We start from the raw sequence: 20329 nt of genomic DNA, 5'->3' as shown, positions 1-20329 counted from the left end.
GTTCAAAATGATCTTGACGCGACTTTATTGTTTAGAGAATAAGAGCGTGTCAAGGTAATTTTGAACACCTCTTCCGCTTAGCAACTATTGCTGCGGACTGTACAGAAGCAGAAGTCGATAAGCGGGTCGGGTGCTCAAAATGACCTATACACGATGTTATTTTCTAAATATAAATAAAATAGTTCAGTACCTAATACTTAGGTATAGAATATTGACTACAACTGAAAGGCTTAAAAGTTCGAGATAGGATCTTGAAATTTTTATACATAATAATTAGGTGTGTCGTTAGGTAACAACCATTACTAATATGTAGTAATTACAAGCTTTTATTTAGTTTCACCTGACCTTTGTCTGTCTGTCCGTCTGTCTATCTGTCTGTCTGTCCGTCTGTCTATCTGTCTGTCTGTCCGTCTGTCTATCTGTCTGTCTGTCTGTGTGTAATCAAATCTTGCAGGTTAAATTTGATCCACTTCCCGGTTTCCGATTGAGCTGAAATTTTGCATGCAAGTGTAAATAGGATGACAATGCAATATTATGGTACCATCGAACTGATCTGATGATGGAGACAGGAGGTGGCCATAGGAACTCTGTGGTAAAACAACGAAACCTAATTGCGTTTGGGGTTTTTAGGATTGTCTCGATGAGTATTAGTTGCCTGTGGAAAGAAAAGTACAGTCAGTGATAAAAGCTTGTACCAAAAATGAAATTTTTGCCAAAAACTTATTTTACTATAACAAGAGCCACCGTGCTAGTCTTAGAGCATTAGTAACTGGAGACGCCATGACTGTCATTTATTGTACAAAACAGTCTGCCGGTTTTTGCAGGAGGGGACGTCAAATGTATTGCTATTTCTATATGATTTGTACGTGACGTACAAATAGCCATGTCAGTCCATACAATAGTTTGCACAATTGTGCAAGGTTTTCGGTAGAAGGATAAGCTCATGAATGCGACTCCGGTTATTAAATGCTCTAAGGTGCTAGTACAGAACCTAAATAAGGTTAATTTTTGTTTAATTACATTTTTTGCAATTAGTGATGAGTTTGGGTGTCACGTGACGCCATATATTATGGCATATACGAGTATGCCATAATATATGATGTATGAGTGTGTTTCTGCAAATAAACTTTATTTATTTATTTATGTTGAAGCATAAGTACCCAGTGGGGAGCAAAGTAGGTACATTTCATGGAACTTCGGATTCATATGAAAACAAGATTTGTTTTTTTTAATTCTATTTGTTTAAAATAATTGGAATTATTCGTCTTCTGCTATCCACCCACTCCATTTTGCTCCAGTTGCTTGAATGGAAATCAACTTTTTTCTTATTTTTCCCTTTGAGAAGCAACACTTTTAACATCGGTTTTCTTCCCCTGCTGGTTCTTAGGCTCTTTACAACTCCAACGAAATAGGTATCTGTAATAAAGTATATTTTTTATAATTCTACCAAAGAAAACCAAACAACACAAAAACTAAAAACAAAAAAAACGCTACAAAAGTAAAATTTTGGGGAGGGTGGGGGAGGGGAATGTTCACGATCCCAGGACGCCCATGGGCCTTGGGCCTCCCCTCCCCATTCTACCAAACGGCACATTGTGGAAAACGCCAGTATAGTTATGTAGGATTGGTGGGTAGGCTTCTCCCCCTCTTTTTCAGTAGAAAGAGCCAGGAGATGAGAGCCGCCCCTAAAATAAGTCTTCCGTGTATCTGAGTCGGTTGTTAAGAGCCAACAGGAGTGGTCATTTCTCCATACAAACGTACTCCTCGTTTTCCTCCGTGGTTTTTGAAGCTAGAGCAATGATTTTTTCAAGACAGATTAATATTGTCAATATCTGTGTCGGACCGTTTTGCTTTTTTTGATATTTTTGTTTTTTAAGGCGCTAGAGCCCTTCAAAAATGGCCAAAATGGCCTAATTGACTATGCCGCAATGAGAGGCGTGGCATTCAAAATTGATATCAATCAGCCAAAAAAGCAAAACGGTCCGACACAGATAATCTCATAATCATTTAGATTTCCAAATTTGGTTACGATTGGTTAAGTTTTGGAGGAGGAAACAGAGGAGTACGAAACTTCGATTTTTGAGATTTTTACGCAGGATTTTTCGCCTTGTCCTTATCCGTAGTTTGAGGAGCCGCTTCCGTTAGCGAGACTGGTATATTTACCTAAAATATTTAAAACTCGGCTCCTGTTTCGTCTTAAGAAGTTATTATGGACAGCTATTGGCTGTTTGAAAGGCTACGCGCCATGAAACTGATTTGTGCTAAGTATGTCTAAGTAAAGTAAAACTTAGCAAATTAAGGGGCCCACTGATTACCAGTCCGCCGGACGATGTCGGCCTGTCAGTTAAACGCAAAATTTGACAGCTCCGAACAACTGACATGCTGATATCGTCCGATGAACTGGTAATCTATGGGCCCCTTGAAGCTTCCGATCGCTCTGTGTCACGCTCCAACCTATGGTTATCGCTCCCGCCGTCGCAAGTCGCTCGATGTCGTGGCCGAGCCGTTAGAGTAGGTCAAAGCCCCTAGCCTTTTAAAGATAGCATACACCAGAGAATTTGGGACGGGTCTCGTCGTGGCCGGGTGGTCTAGTGGTCAGGCCGTTAGCCGCGTAAGCTGAAGACGCGGGTTCGACTCCCGCCTTGGCCACCGGGGACTGGTCACTTTTTCTTTAGTGTATGAGCTATTTCAGTTTATATCTAAAGCTATGCTAAATACAACGATTTCAATATTATTTATTTACCATGGTAACTTCTCGTGTCAGAAAAGCCGAAGTGTGATATCGCCTGGAATTGGTAAAATTATCATTATTAGTATATTTAAATATTATCACATGATTGCTGTCAATATTATCTAATAAAAGCGATGTTTACACTAACTTCCCAGTGGTGTAGGTTAAAACTTCCTCCTTCCTTCCTTCTTCGAGTCTTCTGATTTAAGACTACTGAAATCAGACTACTCCGAATTTTCAACTAGTCAGAAATCCGAGTCTTTTGTATGTAGTCCTGAGTCTTTTTCAGAGAAGTTTACATATAAAATTCATGAATTAGGTACACTATACCTACAATAACGCTTATTTTTACAAAATTGTGGACGGAATCTTATTTGGAGACTTGAGTTCTTTTATATAATTTTTGTTTAAAAATATTCAATAAAGGACTCGGGACTTACAATATTCGGAATTGGTATGAGCGCAGTCACGTAAAAACGATTAAAGTTCTTTAAATTTAGAGTCACAAGACTAACCTCCTAAGTCCTGAGTTCCTTTAAAAAGAACAAACTAAAATCGAATTCTGAACTGTAATGGAATAAAAGAAGGTTCCAAATTCAAAACTGCAAAAATGACTCTGGGTGTATGTGCCAATATATGGCCGCACCGTGTTGGTATCGTCTTGGGTAGTCCCATTAGTTTTTCGTCAAGTTCTTAAATTAGTCCTATTCTGCTTTCGTCACCATTCTACATTCGTCACAATCGTCGGTGGCTTTCAATGTAGAATGATGACGAAAGCAGAACAGGACTAATTTGAGAACCGAAAAACGAATGGGACGACCCAAGATGATACCACCGTGTTTGACGTAGCACTTGGCGTGTAAACTTAACATACACTTTCTCGTATTACTCTTTACTAGGTATAACTTAGATTTCTCCCACTTTTATATCCACTTGTCTCGAAATTTTTGGTAATATTTATGTATTTATTTTTATCGTTACGCCAATTTAGTATTTTTTTAAGAAAAAGGAATACTCACCAAAATAATGAATACAAAAATCACTGCAATCTTCATTGCGCTTCAAGATAAGACTGAGTGACGCAGCATTGTGATGGACAGCATAGAAGACGAAGAGACGTAACTAAACCCGTGCAACACTCGAAATTCGAACTTCACTAGTTGTATTAAGGTATACATTTGAATAGAGATTAATTAGGATTTGTAACTTGAATTTTAGCAACGTAGTTTTTGTACTTGTGTGACAAATGTAATGTCGCGTTCAGTTGAGAATTTCTTAACACCATATGAATAAGGTTTAATTATGCTTGGCTTACTCTAAATTTATTTACTTGCGTATGTAAAAGCGATAGGATAAAATTATCGGATTTTTAAGGTATAGAGCTATTTTTCTTAAGGCTCTTACTACTTTTCTGTGTTGTTTGCTTTAATTAGTATGTGTACGCGCACACGAACGACACGACATATAAGCTAATGGGTGGTATGGATAAGTGGGTGGGATTCGTACCCAAAACATAAAAACGGGACCCTAATATTAGGGTTCCGTAACCAAAAGGTAAAAACGGGACCCTATTACTTAGACAACACTGTCCTTCTGTCCGTCCGTCTGTCTGTCACCAGGCTGTATCTCATGAACCGTGATAGTTAGACAGTTGAAATTTTCACAGATGATGTATTTCTGTTAAACATCGTGAGAAACCTGCATACATCTGCGAAGAAATTCAAAGGTGTATGTGAAGTCCCCCATCCGCATTGGGCTAGCGTGGGGACTATAGCCCAAGCCCGCTCGCGCTCGAGAGGAGGCCTGTGCCCAGCAGTGGGACGTATCAAATAGGTACTAAAAACAGAATAAAATAATTATTTAAGAGGGGCTCCCAAAAAACAATTTTTTGCCGTTTTACGCTTAATGGTACGTAACCCTTCGTGTGCGAGTCCGACACGCACTTGGCCGGTTTTCTGAGTCACTGACCTACAGAAAACCTAATAGAAAATGGCGATAAGTTTTTTTATGAACAAACGTGTTTTTGATACAAGGATTTAACGACGGCTGATGTACTTTTATTTTAAAACGGTTAATATCATGTACTCATGAAAGCAATCCTAAAAAGCCTAAACTCATCAACGATTGCATTGTTTTAATACAGAGTTCACAATCGTACAGTCACCATTAGATAAATCGGAGCAGCCAAGATGCTCACAAATATCTGAGCACGCCTCTATTGTCAAGGCGTTAGAGTGCGTGCTCAGATATTGTGAACACCTTGGACGCTCCGATATATCTGATGGCGACTGTACTACATAATTACGGCGAAAATGTTGCAATTAGCACCATAGTGCATCAATATTAAGGTCTTTATTACACTAAAATTTTCGGCGTAATTAATACGACTGAGAACTAGGGAATCGATGTTAATGGTAACATTCCATTTCTAACCGCAGCTGCACTACCGGTACTGAAAGCGTCGCTGCCATTGTCAATTTCCATAGTAAAATGGACAGTGGTGCAGCTGTCGTTGGAAATGGACTGTCACCTTAAGGCCTCATATACGATGCGAGAACTCGTATGCGAGTTTCATTACATTGCGTTATTTGATCGGTCGGCTGAATTGATGTAACCTCAATGGTCCGCAATGTAACTAAAATCGCATGCGCATGCGACTTCGCGCGCCGTCTAAATGAGCCCTAACTCACCATCATCAAATCAGCTAAATTGTGTCATAATATTACATAGTCACTGGATTCAGTTGGATGCCACGGGGCTGTCCATAAATTACGTCATCGATTTTTGTCGATTTTTGACCCCCCCCCCTAAATCATCCAAAAATCATTCTTCGAATGACCCAGTTTCCTCACGTCATGCTACCATCATCCAAAATCCAGACGGGGGGGGTCTGACGCTACCTTGAAATGACGTAATTTATGAATAGCCTCCAACACGTGGTCAACAATAGCCCCATTTACCCCCTTATTCATTCGATTAGCTAATAATCGTTTTTCTTTATCTGTCATTTTGAATTATGTATTAAAGGGTATATAATATATATGTAACAAAGGGTGTCGAAAAATGCTCGAGTGGAGACCACGGACTAGCAAGCGCAGCGTAGCACGTCCACCCACAAGATGGACAGACGACCTTGTTAAGGCCGTCGGAAGACGCTGGATGCGGGTCGCTCCCAACCGGCGCGTATGGAGGTCCATGGGGGAGGCCTATGTTCAGCAGTGGACGTCTTATGGCTGAGATGATGATGATGATGAACAAAGGGCCAAAATATAATTTTTCATCACACTCGCTCAGTCAATGTGGAATTGCATGCAGGTTTAGCGGGAGTTATAGAAAAAGCGTTCTCCCTAGGGAGTTATGAAGTTTCTAGTGCCATAATTAACAGTTTTTTGTCTTTATACTTAATTTTTGTATCGCAAGTGTGATGAAAAACATTGTGTGTAACTCGGGCGTAATAATATTGAAAACTCGAGTCTATAAATCGCTCCGGCAAGCCGTCGCGATTTAACTTAAGACTGATTTAGACGATGCGACAACTCGCATGCGAGTTTCATACCATTGCGGGTTTTGATTGGTCGGTTGAATTGGACGTAATCCACAGTCCGCAATGTAACTAAAATCGCATGCGAGTTCGTGTGCCGTCTAAATCAACCCTTACTCTCGTTTGCTGAATATTGCGAAACTTACGCCCCATGTTACACAATGTACTATAACTAAATCGGGCCCGTACATTTTTATGAATAAGGGGGTTAGACTGTTCAAGAACTTGCATACAATATTCGATACATTTCTAACTACATAGCACAATGAACCAAATAGTCGATCCATAGGGTTTGCACGACGGATCCGAAATGTATGGGAAGATCCGCGGATCCAGATCCGGATAATTTCATACATTTCGGATCCGGATTGCAAACCCTATCGATCCACCAAACACCGCAATGTAACGAAAATCGCATGCAAGTACTTGAACCGTCTAAATGGGCCTTACGCTACGTCTTACGTAGGCGAACAACGCGCGAACGCGGCGCGGCGCGGCGCGGCGAAATCAATCCTTTGATGCCCATAGAAGTGTCCTACGTAAGCGATCTCGTTGCGAACGCGGTGCGGCGCGATTTGCACGCGAATGTCAGGCGGCGCGGCGCGGCGCGGCGCGGCGGCGGCCGCTTTCGCCGCGCCGCGCCGCGCCGCGTTCGGGCGTTGTTCGCCTACGTAAGACGTAGCGTAAATCTTTAAATTTTGAACACCTTTTCTTTGCTTAATATTTCATCATTACGAAAAAAAATGTTATAAATGTATTGAACTAAAGTAGAGTGTCAGCGCAGGTCTCCCAGCACTTGATAACCCCTGGGGTGTAGGGCTTTATAGTATATGAATCCTTTCCGTTCCTTCGCCTATTTTGAAGCCTTCTTGAGACCTGTACACAGATATCATTATACAATTTATTTTTTTATACAATTTACATCAAGTAATAAATGCACATATATTATTACAAATTATACATAGAAAATACCCATAGGTATATGAATATACCCATATGTGACCACCTACGGGTGAAGGTGCCTTATGACGGTTGGTGTTTACGCTTTTATTGACGCCGCTGTAATATTACTATTACGCGCCGTAAGCGCACGCCGCTATAAGGTACTTTTTCCCGTGGAACGTCACATATAACTGATATAAGTATTTATACAGTTGTTCCTTTTAAGATACTATATTATTTAGGAAGAATTATTATTTATTGTCCATTCTTTCGATTGGCATCCTGAAAATAGGGATGATGTTTTTTCACATACGTCGGTTTGATTCCCAGACGAAGCAAGTCATACCACAAAATATAACAATACTGGTTGTCATGAAATTAAGATAAAATAAAAATTACAATATTTTTTTTGGTGGTTGTAAAGTAGTGACACCCCTAGATTTTTTTTCAGATTTTTTTTTCTACTATTTGTCAGAACATCAATATTTTCAGAAATCAGAAATCAGAAATATTTATTGTGTAAACTGTGTAGGACTGTAGGTACAAGAACTATAACTAAGTACATTTTTTGATGAGTAGTAGGTTTTTTATATTTTATCTTAAGTTAAGTATTTATATTTTATCTTAAACTAAGTTTTCGGGTGGGACTTCCTGTCAAAAATCAGCAATATCAAAATTTTGTATCAGATTTCCGAACGCAACGTCTGCGTTCCCGCGCACCTCCAGAGCTGTCAACTTCCTTGTGTTTATTCATGTCAGCCTAATACCATTAGGGCTTAATAAAAAAAAAACATTTTTAACAGAAAATAACAGTAACGGTAACAGACTAAGTATAGTTCGTTTTTATAGCATTAGAAGAACTCCACAGAAGCAAGCGTGCAGTTTTTATCATGCTCGTTATTTGTGAATAATTATTTAATTATCTAATGTAGCATGATCAATACATATATTTTACTTCAAATTATTACCGCTAAAAGTGCCGGATTTGGAACCACAAGCTTGCTTCTGCGAAGTTCTTTCTAATGCTAAAAAAAACGGACTATAGATCAGGGGTCTCCAAACTTTTTTACCTGAGGGCCATATTGCGCCTCAGAAACTTTCGCGCGGGCCACCGTCGGTTTTTGCGCCGGGTGGTGTCGGTTGCTGCTGTTAGGAACAGTTCCACTCTCAATGAATGCCGAACCCCTGGAGCCTGACTCCGTCTGACGGTGGGCACTCGCTTTGGGTGTCGGCGGGCCGGATTGGAACGCGTCTCGGGCCGTGATTTGGAGACCCCTTGACTAGATAATAGGGTATCGTCTTGGGTCGTCCCATTCGTTTTTCGTCAAGTTCTTAAATTAGTCCTATTCTGCTTTCATCACCCATTCCACATTCGTCACAATCGTCGGTGGCTTTCAATGTAGAATGCGTGACGAAAGCAGAATAGGACTAATTTAAGAACTTGACGAAATAAGAATGGGACGACCCAAGACGATACCGATAATAGGGGTAACCTCCAACTGTAAGTCCGGCGAAGAGCGAAGAGCGGCAGTAACATCTGAACACTGGCATATGCACAAGTCGAGGTTCACCGGTGCGTTTGGGAGGCAGTTGTTGGAATTCACTGCAACAAAGTGGTTAACTGAATAGAATAGAATAGAATAGAAATGGTTTATTTGGTGTTGAAAATACATGCTTAACCTATAATACAACTTATTCTAGTGAATACTGAATTTTGTTTTTTTGAAGTGAAAACTTCTTTAGCTGCGCTGTGCACTTTTTGTGATGGGGAAAAAATTTTAAACTCGCGACAGGTAAGATTCGTTAGACATGACTAAAGATACAGACCGTCTATACTTAAACACATACCCCAGTCATTTAGTCTGTGCTCCTGACAAATGCAGTATAACAAGTTTACTAATAAAGTAAACAGCTGAAAGAGAAAGTTTTTTTACAGTTCTGCAAGTATGGAATGTTTGATTGGAAATATCCTCCTCTTTTATAATATTAATTTTGGTTTCTTAAATATTAAAACTTTTTGAGATATTGGGGAAATAAAAAATAACTACTTTTTCCTCCCTTTTTTTGTTTGTAACTTTTGATATTTTTTGTGTGCTAATACACGCTTCGAATACATTTCTCTAGACATCATGACGAATCTAATGAGGTATCACACATATTTTTAGGAGTAGTATCTTTATTTTTCACCGTTTTCAGGATCTCGAACAGACTAAAAGATTAATACACTTTAGATCAACTCTATGTTTGATCAATTTGTATTGCATATACTTGTTGTCTTAAGCACAAACATTCATTGGGTCAATCGGAAATAATTATTTAGTGTAGCATTTTTTATATAATACGTACCGGTATGACGAGATACTTTAGTGATTAGTTTATCAGTAAAAAAAAAACTACTTTTAAAGCCATTTTACAAAATAAACTATTTTTACTAAGACAGACACTACGTAAAATCTTACCAAAGTATAGAAATGTGGATATTTCATTTTTATACCGAGCATTTTTAGTTTTATACCGGTGAAAATATAACGAATAAGTTAAAAACTAATTATGATTTTCACTGCCGCAAAGTTAATTGATTTATCACCGATTACTAACTAATTAATATGAGTAATTAGACATTTGTTTAGATTGATTGATTTTGAATTTTTAATTCTCAGGAATTTCGAAAAATATTAATGGTAGGTGCATTTTTAAAAGTAACCTTTCTTAAGACCCAATTGTTAAATACGAGTATTTCCCAAGGTCAGGATGTTGGGAATTACATATTTGACATATAGTTCTTTTTTATTAGTTTTACAAAAAGATTACGCGAAATTGACGTGACTTTTAATTGAAAACCGCTTTTTAAAAATCAGTAACTATTACTTATGAAATCAAAATAATGTAAATAACAAATTAAAAGTGTTTTTCAATAAAAAGACACGTCAAGATTGTTTACCTTTTTTCTAATGCTAAAAACACGGTTCTATAATTAAGTACCTACTGTCGCATTTGTAGCAATTATACTAAAGATTTTTTTTGTTACACATGACAACATACCTACGGTACGGTACGAGACCAATCACACACTTTTATAATTAAGTATATAATACAGGTATGGTATAATACAGGGAGCCGTGTATGTCCTTAAACTACGTCCAAGACCACCGGTGGACGGGCAGCAGCGTCCCTCAAATTCGGTGTACTCGACTGCGATAGCCAACCCGCCTGCCAAGCGTGGCGATTATATATAAGCGTGGCATTCACCCCCCATCCGGCACGTATGGAGGTCCAAGGGGGAGGCCTATGTTTAGCAGTGGACGTCTTATGGCTGAGATGATGATGATGATATAATACAGGACAGTTATAAAATTACAATACCAGCGTCGATCCGCAATAATTAGCAAATATCCAGAAATAACGAAATCGTAGAACCTAAAAATAGTAATTGGAAAATAGAATTTCGTTGCAGCCTTTTCAGTGTAAAAAAGCTGAGCTAGAATTTTTAGGGCCGGTATGATTTTCGCTTTGACGATGGCGGAGTAAAGGAAAATTGAGTAGTGGCTCACTTACGGCTAACTGTGTACGCGCGGCGCAGTGTGCACCTAGTGCCAATGTTGTTGTAGGGTTGCCATTACTTATATGGTTTTAGTATCTATTATATAGCCGGTCAAGCAGATCTTGTCAGTAGAAAAAGGCGGCAAATTTGAAAACTGTAGGCGCGAAAGGATTTCGTCCCATAGAAAATTTGAATTTCGCGCCTTTTTTTACTGAAAAGTTTTGCTTGACCAGCTATATTTAGATAGTCAATATTAAATAGTTGGTCAAACCAATTTGTCAGTCAGTAAGAACCAGGAACACTATATATACTCATCCTTTTCTTTTGGGTGCTAGTACTAGTGTAAGAAAAACATAGTATAATTATCTCTGTCTATGATTGAAAAGAGACAGTCTTTGACAAACTATAACTAGTTGGTTGCGCTAACCAAGTTAGAAGAAGATATATAAAGAGTAGGTAAGAAATAAATCTAACCACTTTAACAATGTAACAAAAGTACACAGACACAGAACATATTTTATTGCCACCTTTTAATCTTAAATAAATCGGTGGTAATTTTTTTCTTATTAATAACATGTGGTGGTTAAAATGTATTTTAGCAATTAAATATATATTAGCAAACAATGTAACCGTTAATAGCAGTTAATGAGTATACTTTGTCAGTAGATACACAAATCTTACACAACACACAAATTGACTAAGCCCCACGGAATAAAGACAAAGTCAAAAAGAGAAAGACAAAAGCGCGATAAAAAAATAAAGATAAAGGGGCGAAATTATTTTTTTTATGGGAATCTGATTCTACGTGCCTACATTTTTCAGATTTATTGCCTTTTTACTGACTCTTTATTTAAATATTTATATTATATCATTTACTGTAGCAACCCTACTGATATGAAACGGAATTCCTAAATAAAACTCGATACCGAATATTCTGCTTTCAAAAAACTTCAACCGGAATGATATTAAGCCTACCGCGAACCAAGTACGATCGATGTTACCTTAACGTTATAAAAAAACGTACGTAATAACGTTATAAATATTTTCCACATTTTTAAATAACTTTTCGTAGTAGGTAAGCACCTTTATTGTAAAAATAAATAAGAATTAATGGGAATGTGTATTATTTTGAAATAGATTGAGGACTTTAGTGCAACGTAACACGTAAATAATATTATTATCAATACAGCAGCAAAAACAAGCATTAATTAAAACCAACGCACGCTTGAATTACGCAATCCAGCGCTGAACACTGTTTTTGCTTTATCAAATTACAAGGCCCGAAATGTAGACACAATTTCATTTTCATATTTGTTTTTTAGAAACATTGCGAGGGAAAGTCAAATATTCCCATGGCTTTATTAAAAGTTTTCAGTACCGTGAGTTTACTTAACAATGTAACACTAAACTCTCGCGTTGTGTACACATATTTAATTACACAAACGGGTCTACCGCGATATAATTTCATTGTTTTTACCTTTATTTCCGACGTTTCAGCTGAGTTGCACCAGCTGTGGTCACGGAAAGACTGACGTCCCAACAAATGTCAACGGAAACGTCGGAATTAAAGGTAAAAACAATGAAATTATATCGCGGTAGACCCGTTTGTGTAATTAAATACTTAACAATGTGTTATATGATTGTGAATGTTTTTATTATGCTCTAGGTTTCCGCCATATTGCTTTTGAGAAGGTATTGTGAAGGCACCTATTCAACTTGGAAAGGCACATAGTTCATTATTATTATTATTCATTTGAATATAGGATGTCTATTTGAATCAGGGACTGAATGAATATCGGTATATTATATTATACAAATTAACCGGTATTCAATTCCGGTATCTTGGTTGATTAGCTAATTTGATCACTCATTATCCTTACCTAAATACCTACTATATTTTATAATATCAAAGAAATAATATGAAAGCTATGAGATATTTTGATTTCTAGTTATACCGGTAACGGTCCCTGATTTGAACATGGAAAATTGATATTATTGTGACATCACACGCAGTGCTTCTTCCTTGTTGTCAAAAACCGGATAAGCGCGAGTCGGACTCGCCCACCGAGGGTTACGTACTTTTTACTATTTGTTGTTATCGCGGCAACAGAAATACATCGCTATCACGGTTCATGAGATACAGCCTGGTGACAGATGGACAGACAGACGGACAGTGGAGTCTTAGTAACAGGGTCCCGTTTTTACTCTTTGGGTACGAAACCTTAAAAATGCCTAATTTGATGTGATTAACTGATTACCTAATATCATGGTACCTACATAACGCTGTTACGACCGGCGAAATACCTACATCTCTAGAACACTTATTTAGCAATGAATTCATAAGATTTTAAGCTTGTTTAAACAAAGATACGTCTGTTTACAATAAAACTCGGTATTTGTTTCTGGCTTCAGGTGTAGCCACAGTATTTAATATATAACAAAGGAAATTCCTAACAAAACGATTATGTAGCTTATGTTAGGTAAGCTAAAAGTTCAATGGAGAGGGCACCACTGAACAAAATGTAGAATAGAATATAATAGATTTTATTTGTAAGCACAAACAAACGAGACAATACATAAGGCTGCTATTTAACTGATCACCAGATTTAATAAAATTTAATACCAAAAAAATCTACTTTACCACCCTAAAATAATGAATGATCACCAAAATTATAACACCATTTTAATGTGAAATGATTACCAATTTTATTACATTTTACTATCCTATTAAAGGAAATGACACCAAATTAATCATTATTAACCCAAAAATTGTAAATAATTACCAAATTTCAAACCCCAATTTAATGTCAATTGATAACCAAATTTTTACATCGTGCTATCCTATTAAATAAAATGACACCAAAATAATCATTGTAAACCCAAAAATAGTAAATGACCACCAAAATTAGAACTCCATTTTAATGTAAATTTATAACCAAATTTTTAAATCTTGCTATCCTATTAAAGCAAAGCAAAATTTTCTAGTAGCATTTCGTTTCTGTATGGGTTGCAGTTCAAAGTTTCAAACCTAACCTAACCCACTTTTCTAGTAACATTTCGTTTCTGTAAGGTTCGCAGTTCAAACCTAACCTAACCCACTTTTCTAGTAGCATTTCTTATCTGGAAGGGTCGCAGTTCAAACCTAACCTAACCCACTTTTCTAGTAGAATTTCGTTTCTGTGTGGGTCGGAGTTCAAACCTAACCTAACCCACTTTTCTAGTAGCATTTCGTTTCTGTAAGGGTCACAGTTCAAACCTAACCTAACCCACTTTTCTAGTAGCATTTCGTTTCTGTAAGGGTCGCAGTTCAAACCTAACCTAACCCACTTTTCTAGTAGCATTTTTTTTCTGTAAGGGTCGCAGTTCAAACCTAACCTAACCCACTTTTCTAGTAGCAATTCGTTTATGTAAGGGTCGCAGTGTTAACCTAGCCCACTTAACTGATAGCAGTACAAACCTAACCTAACATACTTTTCTAGTAGCATTTCAGTATGCCTACCTAAGTTATGCGGTGCGGGGTACGGGGGTTGAGCGGGAGGGGCTAGTAATTTTGGCATCATTGTACTTTATTTGGTAATATGTATAAATTTTTTGGTATCACAGTGGTTTATTTAGGTGAAAATATCGCATTTATTTGGTCTTCAAGATTTGGTGATCATTAATGATTTTTGGTAATCATTCAATATATTTGGTATTCGAATACAATTTGAAGTGCAGTCGTAATTAAAATGGTGGTACATTTGTAATTTTAGGCCTTATTTTTTTGGTGTTCAGTAATTTTTTTTGGTAAGCATGATTTTTTATTTAGGGTACCAAAGTATTTTTTGGTGGTCATTATATTTGTAGCCAATACATAATATAAAAGAAAACATAAAATAAGATGCGAAAGTGGGCGGGATACTGCTCTGGACCGATCAAAGTGGCGTGCTCTTGTGTTGGAGGCCAAGACTCATTTTGGGTCACCGCGTCAACAAAGTAAGTAAGTAAGTAAAATAAGATGAAAGTGCCACGAAATGGCCCCATCTCAGCATGTTGCTGGTGGCTTCCAGCGCTGATCTTCCGATGAGACCATCCAGTGAGAAGAATCACGGGAGGTAACATACAAGAAGAAAAAGACATAAAATAACATACAGTAAACAAATAGTTAAATAAGAAAAAAGTTACACAGCAAGAAGATACGACATATCGACTATATGAAAATTAAGATTATTCATATGTTCCAAGGTTAATAGCTTCGTTTTTGCCTTAAAAAGGGTGAGTCAAACTGTTTCTATTCCAGCAGCGTTAATAGCATATAATGGTTATGTAAATTCTATTTTAAGGTATGGCGTAGTTATCTGGGGAAACTGCACAGACAAACATAATGTTTTTATTGTTCAAGAACGCTGTATTAGAGCCATTTTTTCGATTAGTCCGACTGACAATGAATCATGCCGTCCATATTTTATACAAAATAATATTCTTACTTTCCCCTGTGTCTATATCTATGAAGTTTCAGTTTTTGTTCACAAATATAAATATTTGTTCACAGAAAATATATCATTGGGTACTCGTGTAGTAAGACCTAAATACAGACACAGGTTACCTAGGCCATATGTTAACTTGTCGCTCACGGCTAAAAATGCGTATATTATGTGTATCACAATTTACAACAAATTACCTAATCGTTTTAAAGACATGGAACTTGAGCATTTCAAAACAAATATAAAAATGTGGCTAATAGAAAAATGTTTTTACTGTATAAATGATTACTTAAGTTTAACATGAGTGTTCCTAATATGTAACTAAATATGTATACTGTAAATGTATGTACACCTGAAAAGGTAAAGTTTCGGTGTAACTTGAAACTTGAAACTAAGTACATATTAATATGTAGGTACTGATTCATCCCCTTTCGTCTTAATGACATGAAATCATGATAAGAAATATTTTCCCTGATATTTTTACGTGCCCCGTTATCTAAAATATTAGGCAGGTACCGCAGGGAACTGCAAGCTTCCGTGCAAAAGTTATTTTATCCACAGGACTTTATCTACTGGTGCCGTTGCACGCCCCGACCGTTTGGCAGCGCCGAAGGATATCCTGACCCCGTTGGAGTCACGTCCTCAGTGAATATGCATTCTCGTGCCAGCAAAACAGTCTTTCATTTTTCATGTTCTTTTCAATTATTTAAGCGATGGTGGCCGGTCGAGTGGATATGACGTCAGACTTTCGATCCGGAGGTCGCGGGTTCAAATCTTGGCTCGTACCAATGACTTTTTCGGAACTTATGTGAAGTGTACTGTTCGGTGAAGGAAAACATCGTGAGGGAACCTGCATACACCCGGGAAGAAATTCAAAGGTGTATGTGAAGTCCCCAATCCGCATTGGGCTAGAGTGGGGACTATAGCCCTGTATGTGCTGTAGCGTGGGGAATATAAAGAGGAGGCATGTGCCCAGCAGTGGGACGTATATGCGCTGAAATTATTATTTATTATTGTTATTTCAATCATTAAAGAGACGAGGCCCAACGGAACTCTATTTACTAAACCACCGGCAAATAGTTCGTTATAAAAACAAGAAAATGATTTCGCGTGTGAATATTGATTTTTGCCGTGATTTCTACATGATGCTAGTTATGTGGTTTTAAAATCGGGATCGCTGCTGGCTAAGATAAATAACAGTCAAATTTACTTTACAGCCGACTTTACTTTATTTAAGCAAGTACAGGAAAATGATTCTAAACGGGTGAATTATTTGGCTCAAAGGTTAACTGGAAGATATCTATCAAAGGGATAAGTTCCCTTTGTACTAATGACGAATGTTCTTTTTCCTGTTTTGTTTTGATTTTTATACAATAAAGTGTTTTACTACTACTACTACTACTTATTTTAAACGGGTTACTTCACGTATTAGTCGGCGTTGAGTAAGTATTAACTAAATTCTGTTCACTCACCTTTAAGCATTTGTAGCTATGTTGTTAACAAAATTAATTAAGTTTCTTCAGATCCTCTACTATGTACCTAAATAATATAGATAAGACTTCTACTTAAGGCTCGCCACGTTAAAGTATCATGTCGTGCGATTATGCTTATTATGTCTTTTTTTGGTCAATTTTAAAAAATGAACAAAGAAGACATGAGACATGATATAATCCGTCGGTCTCTTGCCACCATCAATGTATCGGCTCTTCTTGAGCCGACTGGCATTATCAGAGACGATGGCAAGAGGCCCGATGGGGTGTCCTTGGTTCCTTGGAGCTTGGGACGGATGTTAGTGCGGGATGCTGCGTTGACACACTTGAAATTTTTAAACGTTACAAATTTAAGAGCCTCGGTACCATTTTGTACCATTTGGAGTTAAAACTCTCGGTCCATGGGGTCCCAGCGCGCACAAGTTGTTCGCAGAAATCGCGAAGCGTCTGGTTGACGTAACTGGGGACCGAAGAGCTGGCGGCTACCTGGCACAACGTATCAGCATTGCGATACAGCGAAGAAATGCCGCCAGCATCCCTGGTACAGTGTCTCAAGGCCAGTCTTGACTCTACCATTGACCCTTGGGTCTATTTTAGATCTAAGCTAGTTTTTAATTTCGTTTAGTAATACCACTAGTATACTCTACTCGTGTATCTTGTTTGTAAATAAATTATTTTAAATTATTTATTTTCTGTTGGAATTCTTGCTGTTTTGTCTATCACCTGCCCTAGAAGCCCTAGTGTCATTCGATAGCGTGACGTGACGTACGCATTTGCTTTCAGTGTCATTTAGTAAGAGATTTTGAGTTTCCAATATGTCCCGCTAGGTGCGCTGTTCAAAATACCATACAAAAATAGACATAACGCAAAAGCGAACGCTCGTCACGCTATCGAATGGAATTTACGCTATGGGCTCTGTACGGCTACCATCAGTTTGGCATTGACATACACGCTATCGTGAATGTAATTTACTTTCTATATGTCTCTTTCGCACTAATATGTCAGTACGAGCGAGATGCATAGAAAGTAAATTACGTTCACGATAGCGTTTATGCCAATGCCAAACTGATGGTAGCCGTACTTGTTATTTTTCTTATAAAACATTAATATTTCATGATAATCATGATACACCTGTCCCTTAACATGACCGTTTCTCTTTAAGCCGGATCCTAATTAAAAATACCTTATTTAAGGTGCAGTTCCTTTGCCCGAGACTGCATTTAATAAGGATTAGTCGGCATTAATTCTGAGAGGAATTACTTATCTTTTTGTCTCGTGTTGCAACTTTGAGGAGATTTAGTAACTATACAAGCATAATTATAAGTATAGTCTGCTATAACTAAATGTATTTTTAGCATTGACTACCACTTAAGTATCGCAAATTCAACAAAGAATATTAGAAAAAAGTTCAGGAGGTCAATACAACTTACAAGCCTATTCGAACGAACACTGATAACTATCAGAATTATATCTGAATGATGTCATTCATGTATCGTCCGCCTCGCTTGCGGCAATACAATGTAGGTACGAGCGAAATGCGCGCCCGAATTACAACTAAATTATATCATTTTGATGTCGAAGTGAACGTTAGAATTGGTCTCCAGACTAATAAAGATCGTCTTTTTTATTCAAATGCCCTCCCTTTCTCTAAATTTACAACTTGGAATGCTGCGGACGTTTTTTGGCACGATCCCTAGTTTTTGCATGGTGAATTAAATAGACAGATTAAAGAATGTGGCAAAACTGTTACGGCTCGGCCACGACATTGCGCGACAGGCGACGGCGGCGGCGGCAACCATAGGTTGGAACGAGATACAGCGATTGGACCTTTCGTTCTCAACTATGGTTGCCGCTGCCGCCGTCGCCGTTCGCGCAAAGTCGTGGCCGGGCCGTTAGACAGTCTATAGGCGACATAGGCGTGCGATTGAAATGGCCGAAATGTAAAGAAGCTATGATTTGTAATATTTATAGCCTTACCACGACTGCCTTATCAGTCTCAGACATATAACATCTGCGTAACTTACTTTCTATACCTACATCTCGCTCGTAATAATATCGAATCTCTCTCTTTAACTGAAATCTTAAACCTAATTAAAAACATTTCTATAAACTTAGTTATTACTTTAAACCTAGCGGCGTAGCACGGTGACGTTTTTATCCCTTGTCACCATACCTGTCACGTTCTAACAAGTATGTAAGTGCGAAAGGGACGCGCATAGTGATAGTCGATAAAAATGGAACCGTGCTGCGCCCGCTAGTTAAAAGCACACTCGAAGCAAACTTCGGGAAGTATAAACTGCCATCAAAAATAAACCGACCAGTAACTTTGACTGCGCAAGTATCCGGCCATAATTCGGGGGCTTAATAACCGGTTATAACCGGCTGTAACTAGAGTAGAGATGTGCCGTGGTAACACAGTGGGTAGGTACTCGGTACCTGAAAATTTCCCACTTTACCGGATTGTTGGAACTGCCGTATTGATGCAACCGCCGGACTATTGGATTTGTTTGGAAAATAAAAGCTAGGTATAGAAAATAAATTCTATAAAGTACATATAAAATGCAAACGCTCTGTAATCCAGCGTTTGGTTGTGTAAACTGCCGGATTATAGAGCGGTTCACCTGGGTCGCCAATTGCCGGATTTCTGGGCATGTCGGATTGGCGAGCGCCAGTACACCTATATACTACTAAGCACCGGTGTGCCTACTTATTTTTTTTTCGATTACAGGCCAAATCGAATGTACACTTATATCAGAACGACATCAAAATGATGTTATTTAGATCTTCTTGCTTGGGGGCGGCAAGTCCCCTACAATCCTCAGAACTTGGTCTGCATAGCCTTACATACGTACCCTGCCTACTAAACTGCATGTCTTGGGTACGAATCCTAGTAAGGGCATTTAATTGTGTATTGAGCATGGATATACATATGTTCTTGAGTTGTGGTTTCTATGTGTTGTATATATATCGTCATCGTACCTCTAGTACTTTTCTTCAGTGTAAGGCTAGCTGCATCTGTGTAAGATTGTCCCCATTTTATTTATTTCTCGAAGTGGCACATCACTAATCTGGTCGCAGCCGATTCCACCCGGTACGGAATGATTCAGTACTGGAGGTCCGCAGCCTTTGCCAAATCCACTTAGAGTAAGTGCACTTACTGGTTTTTTTTTCTGTGGCAAAAGAGTAATCGGGCGGCTTAAGTCGGAATACAGATTAATGTCTTAGGGTAATTTTCATTTTATTTAAATCTGAAAATCTAGACTATGTTTTTTGGGGATTTTGTAATGGGGACGGATTAGCGAAATTTCCTTTGATGCTTTTGAGTTCATGCGTTGTTTTTAAGTCTATAAGTATTAAAGATCTAAATGTTTTGATAAGAAATATAATTATAACATTAGGGGCCCACTGATTAACAGTCCGCCGGACGGTATCGGCCTGTCAGTTGTTCGGAACTGTCAAAATTTTGTTCTAACTGACAGGCCGATACCGTCCGGCGGACTGTTAATCAGTGGGTCCCTAACCAAATATTTTTAATTTGACCAGACTGCATTAAGTAAGTACCTACTTCTCTAAGGTCATATTGTACTGTAGTCATCAATCAAATCATATCAAAGATCAAAA

At 38.0% G+C, this 20329-nt stretch overlaps 3 protein-coding genes, 1 long non-coding RNA gene and 1 other non-coding gene across 6 annotated transcripts in view; 1 reads left to right on the top strand and 4 right to left on the bottom strand.

The window, feature by feature from the left end:
* The window catches only part of LOC134670533 (uncharacterized), a 54469-nt gene that overhangs the window by 10412 nt on the left and 23728 nt on the right, over positions 1–20329 (bottom strand). The window lies entirely within an intron of this gene.
* LOC134670532 (uncharacterized) overlaps positions 1–20329 on the bottom strand; it is a 53603-nt gene that overhangs the window by 30967 nt on the left and 2307 nt on the right. Inside the window, exon 1 of one of the 2 annotated variants that reach the window (XM_063528341.1) lies at positions 18934–18937. The exons of the other annotated variant lie outside the window; for it this stretch is intronic. The gene's annotated coding sequence lies outside the window, so the exon portion shown is untranslated. Of the gene's footprint in view, positions 1–18933; positions 18938–20329 lie in introns of those variants that run through there. 2 annotated transcript variants of the gene reach the window in all.
* On the bottom strand, positions 1219–4107 carry LOC134670531 (uncharacterized). Its single transcript, XR_010099080.1, has 3 exons — positions 3751–4107; positions 2744–2786; positions 1219–1416 (listed from the first exon to the last, which is right to left on the bottom strand). It is a non-coding gene; the product is annotated as an uncharacterized LOC134670531 (long non-coding RNA).
* On the top strand, positions 2578–2649 carry Trnat-cgu (transfer RNA threonine (anticodon CGU)). The gene has a single exon. It is a non-coding gene; the product is annotated as a tRNA-Thr (tRNA).
* Positions 6984–9796, bottom strand: LOC134670560 (uncharacterized). The gene is made up of 4 exons (XM_063528367.1): positions 9674–9796; positions 9063–9126; positions 8708–8817; positions 6984–7148 (listed from the first exon to the last, which is right to left on the bottom strand). The coding sequence occupies exons 1-4, from the start codon at positions 9713–9715 to the stop codon at positions 7035–7037; spliced, it is 330 nt and encodes a 109-aa protein (XP_063384437.1). The 5' UTR covers positions 9716–9796; the 3' UTR covers positions 6984–7034.

The sequence above is a fragment of the Cydia fagiglandana genome, chromosome 14 (assembly GCF_963556715.1).
Source record: "Cydia fagiglandana chromosome 14, ilCydFagi1.1, whole genome shotgun sequence".
NCBI lineage: Eukaryota > Metazoa > Arthropoda > Insecta > Lepidoptera > Tortricidae > Cydia > Cydia fagiglandana.
The sequence above is the reverse complement of the archived record's forward strand: the minus strand, read 5'-3'. Positions and strand labels throughout refer to the sequence as shown.

Bases quoted from the DNA above. Each gene is read 5' to 3' on its own strand.
- LOC134670560 (XM_063528367.1), bottom strand. From the start codon at position 9,715: ATGCTCGGTATAAAAATGAAATATCCACATTTCTATACTTTG. The intron at 9,127-9,673 runs GTAAGATTTTAC...TTTCTCTTTCAG, and splicing joins ATCCACATTTCTATACTTTG to CTGTTTACTTTATTAGTAAA. The intron at 8,818-9,062 runs GTATGTGTTTAA...ACTTTGTTGCAG, and splicing joins GCACAGACTAAATGACTGGG to TGAATTCCAACAACTGCCTC.